Source organism: Anopheles aquasalis, chromosome 2 (assembly GCF_943734665.1).
Source record: "Anopheles aquasalis chromosome 2, idAnoAquaMG_Q_19, whole genome shotgun sequence".
Taxonomy (NCBI): domain Eukaryota; kingdom Metazoa; phylum Arthropoda; class Insecta; order Diptera; family Culicidae; genus Anopheles; species Anopheles aquasalis.
In genome coordinates this window covers 82,040,647-82,053,146 of record NC_064877.1, presented here as the reverse complement: position 1 = coordinate 82,053,146, position 12,500 = coordinate 82,040,647, and the positions used below count along the sequence as shown (strand labels likewise).

At 50.5% G+C, this 12,500-nt stretch overlaps 3 protein-coding genes across 7 annotated transcripts in view; 2 read left to right on the top strand and 1 right to left on the bottom strand.

Annotated features, from left to right (window-relative positions):
- The window catches only part of LOC126573462 (START domain-containing protein 10-like), a 20,779-nt gene extending 20,122 nt beyond the window's left edge, over positions 1 to 657 (top strand). Inside the window, exon 5 of the mRNA XM_050233610.1 lies at positions 1 to 657. This exon is cut by the window's left edge and continues 1,811 nt beyond it. The gene's annotated coding sequence lies outside the window, so the exon portion shown is untranslated.
- The window catches only part of LOC126573443 (phosphopentomutase), a 54,619-nt gene that overhangs the window by 30,962 nt on the left and 11,157 nt on the right, over positions 1 to 12,500 (bottom strand). The gene's annotated exons all lie outside the window — the stretch shown is intronic.
- LOC126573456 (uncharacterized) overlaps positions 6,604 to 12,500 on the top strand; it is a 9,562-nt gene continuing 3,665 nt past the window's right edge. The window contains exons 1-2 of one of the 2 annotated variants that reach the window (XM_050233603.1): positions 10,738 to 10,876; positions 12,363 to 12,500. The exon at positions 12,363 to 12,500 is cut by the window's right edge and continues 1,013 nt beyond it. Coding sequence is in view for 1 of the 2 variants with exons in the window: in XM_050233604.1 (XP_050089561.1) it covers positions 7,118 to 7,669 (552 nt within the window). In the remaining variant the exon portion in view is untranslated. Of the gene's footprint in view, positions 7,670 to 10,737; positions 10,877 to 12,362 lie in introns of those variants that run through there. The other variant, XM_050233604.1, reaches the window with a different exon arrangement.

Below are 12,500 nucleotides of genomic sequence, written 5' to 3'. Positions count from 1 at the left end.
ATCATCTAATCGAGATTTCTTTCTAATAACGTATATTAACCATAAATAAGATTAAAAATGTGCGTTATGTGGAACCATGAGAACAGGGGCGACTGAAATCGAGCGTAATACAATGAATAGTTAGGAGCGAACTAAATAATACGAAACAATAAAGGAGAACTCTCCTTTGAGACCTTCAAATACAATTAACACAGACATGTGCGTTGTGACACAGTGAAAGCAGCAAAGCGAAGCAGGAGAACGAGCTCTTTCTCGAAACGCTGCATACGATCAGACAAGGCGATCGCAATGATTGGTTGAAGCAGATCTTATGAGCCGTTAAAGGACAGGACATCATCAGTCAATCACTTGCCAGCCTACACACTTAATACTTAGCTACAGAATTGATTTATATGTACATGTGTATGTATGTCTGCGTGTAAGTGTGCGTGTTCTAAACTTTGTGGCTCCCGTTTATAGCTGTACATCTGTTAGGCCTGTAAGACGACGATTGGTTGGTTGGTTGGAAAACGAGGGCGCCCCTCTTGTTGTTAGACAGTACTGAGTAGTAGTAGAGGAACATGGTAAGCCGGCGAACACCCGGGAGTGACGGAAGCTATTGGCGGCGAAAGTTAATTGTTAAGCGATCGGAGCAACCTTTCGTTTTGCAGGTGACAACTGGCACACAAATACACAAAATGTAATTACGTTTGAAGTTGTAGGTTGTTGGCAATAAAAGAGAAAATCCTCGAAACATTTACTCGAAGCTTGCCGGTCCCCCTTTTTGCGTTTCATTTGCATAAAAACACATCCGATAAGCTGTTCGCCTGAATCACCCCCGTCCACATTTACTTCTATGATCGTTGATGTGTTGATTTCTTTGAAATGGCAATCGGAACTCTGTCGGTCACTCACTATCTGCGCGTGAGAAACAATCGAACTGTGGTGCAAGAAGCACCAGAAAAACGGCTCGATAACGGCGTTCCACTACCCCTTAGGGCCCGCGATCAATAAATCATGCTCTCCTGGGTCCATTTAATTCAACCGTACAATCGGCGCCGTTCTTGTCCTGTCGTCGCTAATTGCTGTCCAATATTTTAAAGCGCTTATCTCTTCTTCAAACGGTGTATCAACCGCCATGCAGACCGGCCAACGCTCTCGGTTTTGTCTCTGGCCGAAGAGGGATCTCAAGGGAGTGACGTCTGTGGCTAGCCGGTGTGTTGGAGTGCCTTTTATGGTGGCCCAATTAAATGTTTTGAATACTCTACTAGCAACATCATCATCGTCGGGACCTTGAAAGCGGATCCGATGAGTTCTTTAAACCCCGAAAATCTTAATGGCACACTGACCGTGTTGATTCGCTCCGATCGGCACTACGAATTCACCCCACCTCCACCAACAAACTGTTGACACCATATGGTGTGTCTCCTGTGAAAACCTCAATCCATCCGTACTCCTTCACATCAATCATCCTGGCAAACGGCTGGCTGGTTGGCTGGTTGGCCGCGGAAAGGGCCACGAGGGACCACGCGCAGCGACAATAAAAACCCGGCAACCCCACAAGTTTTCCTCACCCACTCGTTGCCAGCCCCTTTTCGAGTGGTTGCTGCCGGGGGGGGGGGGGGGGGGTGAAATGGTGTCATCCGACCTCGGCCCGTTACCAGGCGCGAATATCCACCCCCGGGAACCGGAGTGCCGATGCCTTCTGCCGTCCGACGCCTCGACACGAGATGCCGCCTGCGCATTGTCTGGCAGGCGGCTAGTGGCGCGAAAATGGATGACGACAACGACGACAATGATGACGTCGAAAGGGATGGAGAACCAAACGGAAGCCAAACTATCGACCATCACACGGCAGGATGATCCAGTGGTCCGGTCCGGAGCAGCAAAGTCCAAACATCAGCCACCAGTAACCCGCCGGCAAGCAACAGGTCCGGATCTGCAGAGTGCCTGCAGCCCGCTAGCTAGCCGTGCGGTCGACGTAACGATCTCCGAAGTAGTAGACCCGCGAGATTATCGTGCCCGGCGTAGCCACCTTGTTTCGCCTATCGCGGATAAGCCCAGGCAGCAGCGAGATATGGATTATTGTGGATCATATATCAAAGGGTTTATCGCGTTGCCAGAGTTGGGCAGAGTGGACCACGCGAGAGGACCGATCCATGCCAGCGGGCTAGTGTTCCATGCTACCGACGACGACAACGACACCGCCGGCTGCCAGTGATCAGATGGCGATGGCCAGTGAATACCAACGCTAAAGGGTTTGACATTGGAGCGCCCACCAATTGTGTGGCAGCTCTACTTAAGATACACATCTGGCTACACTTAGGTGGTGTGCTAATTAGTCGTGTAAACGAATTCGCAGATCGCAGATTTTACACATTTACCACAAGATAGAAGCGATGAGGCTCTGTGCTTGAAACGATGACACCGTAACGATCAAGCACGCAAGTCAGTTCATCGTCGGATCAAGTGTACCGCGAACCTAGCGACCATTGCGGCCTCGTTACTCGCTAGTCTAGCTCTGGCAGTGTGTGATTGTGAAGTGTCCGTAAAAATGCAATCCTCCGAGATGGACTGTAAGGAGGAGGAAGTATTTGAAGCAGAGCGAGCCATCCAGAGGTCCCGCCGGTGCCGGAAGCAGTGGTTGCACTTTGGTGATACGCTCGTGTCGCTGTTTATCGTAGCACCGCTCGTGGTTACATACTGGCGGGGTACCTGGGGCTACATGGATCTGTATCGGGACCACTTTCCGGCCTGGCTATGCTTTGTGCTTGGTGCCACACTGCACACAACCTTCGCGCTGCTGCGGGAACCGTTGAACGCGAACCTGGCACTCACCCGGAATGCACCGAGAAGCCGTTCGCGAACGGTTAAGCGGTGGTTGGTGAAGCGCGTCTACACGTACGTCTTCAGCATGAGCTGCCTGATGCACTGGCGCGGTGGCTGGGAGGTGATGGTACTGTACATTGGTGAGTCAAGTGTCTGAATGTCTTTGTTGGAATGGTGATGGTAGTGTTAGTGAAAATATGTACAAAAAGAAAGCTTTAATGAGGAGGAATAGAGTCCCCAAAATGGTCTCTATTCGTAGATCGAATTAGGAGAACAATCGGAACATGTTACGGGTACACATGTACTCAACGTTACAGAACAGTGGAATAACCTGTTAATAAACTAAGGTTATTTTGTGACATCATTTCATCATGGCAGCCGGGACACGGACCACAACAACAATAAAACAGTTAATTAAAGATTAATTACACTGTTTGTCATAGTAAAAAGGTCATCTGTTATTTCGAGGTCAAATGGAGCGCCAAAAATATATTTTTTCTTGAAAGAGTATACAGTGACCAGCGTAAAGTAAAAGCTTACATCCAATTTTGTTTAGATTTGCAACGTAAAATTTGAAATTCTTGATCAAAAAGGGCACGTGTTCCGTTTCTTTAGAAGGTTGAAAGTACCCACACCCAATTCGAAAGCAATCGACATTGTAAAGCCGTAAACCGAACCAGCGAAGAAGTTCCCAGAGCATCCCCTCTATCAGCATAGTGATTAGCAAGATTCTTATACTATCCATCGATCGCATGCTAACGATCTTTGATGGCACACTGGTACTGTCCCTTACCCTAACCGGGTGCACATGGACTCGTTACGGTGATTCTCGAGCCACTCGTCAATCCAACGCCAATCAACCACCGGGAGGGGCTTGTAACGTCGCGAGCGACACCCCCGGCAGCTGGTGAGCTCACTAATTACAACCCAGTGCCCGTTATGCATTGCCAATAACGAAATGCAGTTCTAAATTGCAACTATTAGCAAGCATTAGCGCGCAAAACAGGATCCCCGACCCCGATGATCACCGTAGACGTCGGTAGAACTTTGCGAACGTTCTGGTCAATGGCACACCGGTCAACCGGGTAGCCGGGATTAATTACAGCGAGCCAATTTTAACCACACACCGCTTGCTTCCTCCCGACCGGTCGACCTGTGCCTGAGCAAGGGAGTATATAATCAGATAACGCCGTACGCCGAGGTACGATGTGTGCATCGTTTGGCATCATCCTCATCAATCCTTCGAGCATCCGAGATGCTATTTGGCTATCTGGTTGCCATTTTGTGGTGATATCGCTGCCACACATGATCGATTGATTTATCAATGAACGATGTTTAGTGGAAGTTAATAGTCATAGTTTAGACCATAGACACAGAGAGAGAGAGAGAGAGAGAGAGAGAGAGATGAATCAACAGCATTCGCCATTATGTTCCGCTTATCGTTTCAGACTTTCAGCTCTGGCCAGCGCTTGCCATTTCTGCGATCTGCCTCGCCGGCCTGGTGGCACTGAAATCAGTCCGCAATCTACTAGCGCCACCATTCATCATTCTCACCGATCGCAAGGAGGCAATATTTAGCTTTCCGACGCGCTTCAGGATGAAGGTAAATATTTAACGCCCATTAAATCGATTGCCACGTTCACCGACGTTTGCCGAGGAAGGCGTGTGAGTCGCGCGGCTGACTCCGGATGCCTGATTAACGGCTTAACGGTCTTAAATAGGGGAACGACCGATACGACCGAAAATACCTCACCTAAATGGTTTCTCTTACTACTCGAAAAAGAAATTAAATTCATCCGGACACGCACCCGGTGATGACGTTGTGCCAAGTGTCACCTCGACCACGCTTCGACCGGAAGATGGTGTCATATCCCTGTCGTCCTTGGGCTGCTGACGATAAATATTGACGAAAAACATCAAATGGATATTTAAGGGACCTTATCCTTCTGGCAAGTTCGTTGTCCGATTGGCATCTTGACAATCCTCTCCGGAATTCGAATGCGATTCTAGGGTTCGCCCTTTTTGATGCTTTTGTATCCAACGGCTCCGCTAGTAAACGGCGGTGATGCGGATGCGCTATTCCATGGGGCTCTTTCGGGAAGTAAAAAATAAATGGGAAAGCAATTGTTTCTCTAGCGCTAGTAATGGCCAGCAAGTAAGTATCGCTAAGAGTCATCCATTAGATGATTACTGCCGCCCCATTGACGGGCTGTAAAACAGGGTAATGATGTCGCTTTAAACTCGCGTAACTACCGTCGCGAAATGGAATGCACGAGGCAACAATTATGTCTCGCTTCTATTATTAGTGTCCCACAACACAACATTCATCTGGAAGGCAGGTGCTCTGGAGGAAATGAAGCGTTTAGGGAAGTTTTATGAAGAAAGACCAATTGAGGAATAAAGTTGCAAACACCTATAAGCATGTGTTAATGGTGCTCTATAATTGGAAGTGAATAAAGATTCAGATAAAAGATGAAAACAATCACCACACCGTGTTGTGGGAATGGGGGATAGACATCGTCGAATCATCGTATCTACGTGAGAAAGCACAGCTTTTATCATGATTTGCAACTGAATGATGCTGCAACTAGAGCGACAACGGAGAAGAAGCTTTTGTCCAAGCGCAACCGGTCCGCTGATAGCGTCCGACTATACACACCTTAGATCATATCATCCGGGTGCTCTTATCGCCGGACAACTAGCGCAGGCTAGCGACTAGAGCCGGACCGAAACCGTACGCAAGTGAAAGATGCTCCACCCAGCCAGCCTCACAAGCGGTCGATCGGTGACCGAACAATCATCATGCCCGCGGGAACTCCAGCTCTACGGCGATGACAACAACAGACACAACACTTTTCGCACAACAGAACACAAAGACACTCGTGAGGTGTTTGTGTTTTTTTTTTTTAATTTTTTTTTGCAAAATGAACCTTTGGCTTCCTGAAAGATGCTTAAGGAAGACGACACCATCAAATCACATCGCCTGTCAGATAGCCCGCGGAGAAACAACAATGTGACAGTTGTCCAATCTCACGCCACCTCCGCGCGCTCGATCGGATTCAGCGCAAGGTAGCAACGCGTGGCCCGGCCCCTACCTCCCGCTCAGAGGGACCGCTGATTGTACGGATAGGAATATATTTGTCTTCTGGACGCTTTAGAACAAAGTGCGCGGACAGCGGATGGGCCACGATCACGTGGCGCCAGGAGGGAAAGAATGAGAAAGTTCCCCTTTTTAACGGACCCCGCAACTCTTGTCGCCTTCCATGGGCGGAACATCGACCACCGTCCACCAAATCGGCCCCATCGATAATCGGGAATCGGGTGGGAAGTTTCCCGAAATACCCGACCGGAGGCTGCGACATCGATGACGTCGTCGTATCAGCCATTGCTAGGTAGCAAATCAGGGCGAGATCCGACCGCGAGGGTGAAACGTGGTGAGCTCGTGGTGCACACCCTCGCCCATAGGGCTCTGATAAGCTGTGTCCGTCTTCGGCGGCTACAATCTTATCGATCGCAAGGGAAGGTGTGCGCAGAGAGCACCATGATGGTGGAGATCTCCGGACGTACAGACGGTCGAACGGTGAGGATGCATCTTCCCTGCGGCTACCTGTCACACATCAGTGCGTTTGTCGTGGCCGCGACGTAGTGACAGGCGGCGCACCAACGACAAGCCGGCCAGTAGTCGTAGGCAGAAGGAGAAGGCGAAGGCTTAGCGACCACCAGTACGTACACAAAGGCTGCCCGCGGAACTATAAAACCATTTGACACACTTCCGACCGTCAGTCAGACCTCCAATCGGTGCCGGCCGGAGTGCAGCGCTACGATTACGATTAGTCGCCGAGCGAGCTAGCCAAGGGTGCGCATCGTCTTCTCCAAGGCGCGTGTTGTCGCCACTAGAGTCTAGAGAGTGCAGCGGTGCGTTGCAACCGCACAAGAAGACCTCGACTCGAAGAGGAATTGTCGAGAGCGATCGTTGCATGATCGCCCGACCGCTGTGCTGTGTCTGGACTGTTTCCTGGAATTCCGTCCACCAAGCCGTCCACCAACCTTTCGCGAGTGCTCGCAGTGCCGGGTGCATATGAATGTGCGGCAACAGGGCTAAGCGACCCAGGATTCGCCTCCTAGCCAGTGTGTGCGTGCGCGAACGATTCGCTAGCAACCTAGTGGTGACGACCGGTGGCGTAACGGCGCACAACCGGGCCGACTGTTCCGACGACACTAGACCACCGGAGCCGGTACAAAAGTGTTTCCGTTCCGTCGGGCGATCCTTAACATATCGTGCGTCGTCGGAGAAAAGTAAAGGGACGGTATGCGCGGTAGTTTCCTGCAACTTGACCAGCTCACCGGTAGCAAGAAGGCCCGTCACAGCCTGGACAATGGTGAGCCGAAGGTATCGGAGCTGCTCAACAACATCTATGCGGCCCTCGTGATCGGGCCACTGGTGATCGGGTTCTGGCGTGGTACCTGGAACCTGATGGATGAGTTGCTCTTCCCGCACGATGAACTGTGGCGCATGGTGGTGCTGATGGTGTTCGGCAACGGTGGCCATCTGCTGTTTATGCTGCTGCAGGACAAGCTCACCGAGTGGCTGGACGTGCACGAGCATCCGGTTGCGTTCTACTGCTGGTCACGGCTCTACACCTACGTCTACGGTGCGATGTGTGTCGCGACCTGGCGTGGAGGCTGGATTCTGATCGATCACTTCACGACCCCACCGGATCTGCTGTTCTTCATCGAGGCATCGATCGTGGTGCTGCTGGTGCTCGGTACGGTCAACAGTTTCTGTAACGTGGCCGGTGCACCGTTCGTCAACGATTCCCCCTCCGGATACTTTAACGTGCCGACCTACTTCAAAGCGAAGGTAAGCAACACAGAGCGTGACAGAATTCCCCCCCCCCCCCTCGTGAGCCCTCACACTATCGGGGGGATTTCCTGCACCCTTATCGATACACTCTTGCGCAGACATTAGTTGAACGTTTGGCAAATTGGCAAACTGGACAGATAACCTGACCACTTGCCTTATCGCTCGCAGAACTTGCTTAGCGCGATCTACGCGCTGCATCAATCCGTGGGCCCTCCTCTATCTATTGATTCCAAGTGCACGGCAGTCAATCCACGGCATCAAGAACACTCGAGCATGATGGGCACGTTGCCGTTGCCCATTCCCGCCATTGAAACCCCCCTCCGGCAGCGAAAGTCCTTTACACATTGACCCCATAAATCGTCAATTCCGTAATCGATCTGCGGCAGCCTGGCTTGCACACTGAGATGCCGAATGGATCAATGATCGCTTGTGGCTGATTACAGCATCAAGCCAAAGGGGGTAAAGCGATGCATGCTGCATTTGTTGTGACATTCCGTGCGTGTTAAGGCTGATAACGGGATCCGGGCTGCGAATGAACTTTTTCATTGCGTTCCCCGTGATGCTCGATTGTCACCTTGGGCGATCTGATTGTCAACAAGCATTGGAACGACAAAACAGACAACGACAACGCACTCTCTCTCTCTCTCCGCACCGATAATCCGATCCAAAGTGGAAAATTCCTAGTCCGATTGACTCATCAGCAGCAGCTGCGTATTGTATTGTGTGGCCGGCTCTTGGCAGTCCCGGCTGATAGGCAACCGTAGCGTGAGCACAGCTAACCGACCTACGGCACTCGAACGGGTCATCCCCGCGGTTGGACAAAAGTGCGTGAGCGTGAGAGGAGCACTACTACGTTGACGCTCGCTGATAACACGCTCCAAGCACCCAACGACGCGTCTTGATTATCGCGCACGCACGCCACCAGAAACGACGACAACGTTCTCGGGCAGTTCAGGCTCACCGAAGCAGCTTGCGGTGCTCCTAATCCAAATGGTAGCGATGCAACCCGGGAGTATGGTGTTGTGTGGTGTCCGTGCACCCCAAAGACCGTCTGTCTCTACGCTCTCACCACTGCTCAAAACGCTGCACCCTCAGTCAACAGGCCAGCAGCCAGCGTGCAGGCGGGCAGGCCAGCGGGTGCGTTATGCGACCGTGAGCCAAACAAATCAAAGCTTCCGTTACGCGACGTACCTTTCCATGGGCGTACATCGGCCCACGAAGATAGTGAGTTGTAATCATCTTTTCTCGTTTTTTTTGTTCTTTCTTCCTTTCCTTTTCTTGTGTGACAAACTGGACGAACGAATGTATAAATAGTTCACCGTCTGTTCTGGAAAAAACCCGAGAAGGGCGCTCGAAATTATGAAACGGCTTATCGCCGTCTTCTGCTCAAGCAAATTGAGAAACATTAACCAAAGATTGATTGCTTTTCGAAAACTAGAATATTCTTTACCGCTTTGCTTTATCGCAAAGTTGTTAAATATGCAGTGCCGATGTAATTTGCATCGCTAGTTCCTTGGATTTCAACCAGTTTGCAACTAATGTATAGTAGCCTCTCTGAAAATTAGGTTTCTTGCAGCAACTAGGTTTTGATCACGTTACCTACGATTTTGAGACTCGAATTTTCAAGGGCCACCATCGTCTCGTGATTTTTACGAAATAAATCATACACCAATGGCATTACAATTCCCTTATCTTACAATGAAAGATCGATGCCTATTACCTGGTATGCTGTTGAGGACAGACGGCTCAAATCCAGAAGTCCGGTTCTCCACTGCCCGATAAATTTTCTCCGCAATCTTCCTTTTCGATTGCTCTAAAAGTCCTGCTTGGCTGCAGGTTATTGTAAAATCTCTGCTTCACTGAATTCGTCACTATTTTAATTTCGAAAAAAACTACACTTTGTTCACACTCCAGCTCCTAACAGAACGTTATAACTTTCGAGCGGAGCGTAGTTGAAGCGCGTGTAGTCTCTACAACGCACAGAAGACAAATCTCGGAATTTTACTACATCATCATCATCAACAACGAAACCATACGGTTGCCTAGATTGTAAACCATAGCTTGCTGCTATTCAACAAAGCAAAACATAAAATTTAAAAAGAGAACAGAAAGTAATCGAGAAACGAACGTAATGCTCCTCTTCCACGCAAAACTTCGCATATAAGTTAAGTAAAAAGAAGTATTTAAACAAATACACTTAAAAATGAACGATTCATTTCGACACGAAAGGTACACTGATTACGCTCACGCTGCGCTAGGTAGATTGGACCAAGCAATTTCGCAGCAAAAAAAAGGGGAAGCATCTTCGGCCAAACAAAAGCCAAACCAAGCGGTACTCTGGACATCATGGATCATGGGCTGGAGGGACCAGATCACAACTACTATAACGAAGACGATGATCGAGGATATGCTTCCACCCCCTATGGAACAATAACAACCACTAGCACAACACCAGCACCACCACCACCACCGGATCACAACGGACGCCAGAATTCATTGCCCGGGGACATGGTTGTTAGTTAGTGCAAAAACGCACTCTGTTCTCTCTCTCTCTCTCTATCACTCTCCATCTCTGGTAGTGGTGGTTTAGATGCAATAGATTGAAGCTATACGATCGACATGGTGGCAATGTAAATAAGGGGGCCACTACTTGGTCACCAGACCTGTCGTGGTGGTGCGCCGTCACTCAGTGGTTGTGCTGTATGTGTGTTCCAGGGCTCCGGTTGGCCTTTTCCCTACCAGGCCACTCACGCACTTTCAAAAGAATCACCTTTGGCAGGACAGGCGACAAGCGGGAGGGGTCCGATGTGCACAGCAGACGGAAGCCAATGGTTGATGTATGCCGCCAAAGCCGTGCGGCGCGGCTCCAGTAGGTGGCCCCCTCTCAACCGGTGAGCGCGAACGGCGTGCAGTCCCCGTGGATCATGATGATCATGATGGTGATGCTGTCGTACTGGCCATTACTAGCGTGAGCGCCGATGACGATGTGTGCCAAGTGTGTCGCAGTGAGGCCACGGCGGCACACATCCTCGAGTACCAGACCCGGACCAAACTAGTCCATCGTGAGCAGCCGGCCGACGAACGCGGGCCCACACATTGGCTGGCTGATTAGAACAATTTGGATGATAACCACTAGTGGCTTCCCGATCTACGGCTGATTCGGATGATTCGTACTAATCCGATTACTCTCGGAGCGCGTCCCGGGTACGACAACGCAACTGTGCTTGTTGTGCGTCGTCGTGTTCGCCATTAGGTTCCGCTCGAAATCGAACATTCCTTCGCGATCGCGATCATCAGTTCGCTTCCAGAGCCCCAAGCTCGGATCAGGATCACGCTGACATCGCTGGCGACGCTACGTTGTGCTGTTCTGGAGTGTATCAGGTGCGCTTTTCACCTCTCCGTGGAAGAGTGCACCCAGGCAGTGCGTTGAACGCGAGCTCTCGGCACCATACGGCCTCTGTGTGTCACCGAAACACCCAGACACAGGGACACAAGGGATTCATAGTGGAAAGTGCCATCGCTCTGCCATCGTTTGTGTCAATTGGATTATCCATCACATTTAAGGTGACGAACGCCACCAGCGCGCACCAGCAAACAAGTCGCACGCCCAGTGTCCATTTTGCGAGGTTATTTATGGTAATGGGTAGCGATCGCAAAACTAGGGATCAGGGTAAGGGCGCGCGAGCGAGATGAAGATGATGCCCTCCCGTGCGGTGGCAGCATAACGCACTGATAATGACGCACCCAAGCGACGTTTGTGACGACACAAAAAAAGGGGAGCCCTAGTCGCAGTAATTGATCGCACTCCATCTCGAATCGATTACCGATCGCTGTGTCCACACAGGTGGCCAGTGGTGTGTCTTAAATTGCAAACTGATAAATGTCATCACCGCTCGCACCTCTGCTGCAGCAACATCTGTGCACTACTGCACACCGGGACCGATAGCATTCATTAGTGTGCGGGCAAATGGTGTGCCGCTCAAAATCGATAGTTCGACGCCAACGCCCAGCGTGAGCAGCCGATGGGACAGGGCTGTATGACGATTAGTTAATGAAGCCAGTTCCAGTTTTATCGTAGCCAGCATGTTGCTTATCAATAAACGACGGTGGCCGCAAGCAGTTCATTCACATCCCGCCGGCTACTAGCAGATAGCAAAACAAAACATCCGCTATTGGTGGTGTTGCCGGGAAGTTGGCACCGAATAAGTGAGCGCAAATGATAGCTTAGCTGTCGGTGCGGTGGTGTGATGTGTGCATTAAGAAAACTCTCCATTTTGCGGTGCATTCGTGGTGTCTCTCTTTTCGATAAATTTCCCTTTCATTATCACTATTAACCGACTCTTGACAAATCCTCTTGGCAGACTCTTGAATCAACGTAAAACAATCCAAAGCAAAACGTAGCCCAGGAGGTCCAAGAGCAGCGTTAATGTCTTCCATCTGTTGTGTGCCCTTCTCTCGCTCTATCCTCCTCCTCCTCCTCCTTCGCCACAGTGTCTTATCGGCAACGAATCCAATCAGTTTTGATCAGTTTTCGGCTTGAGCACACATCCATCGCACAGCAGGTTGACGGCAATTAGAACCGGTGCCGGAGCAGTGGCCGTGACCGTGAAACGCAAACAAAACAAAGCGTTCATCAAACGCCCCTGCTGCTGCTGCAACGGATGCTGACACACCGTTTTTCCATTTGCAGCACACCACCGATCCTGCCTCTCCTACGGGCAAGCGCAACGGCGACGACGGCGGGGAACTGGGGGTTTGGGGACATATAGGACGCATTCCGATGCATAACGACCGCGACCGGCTAGACGGGAGACGGGAAATTATCGGT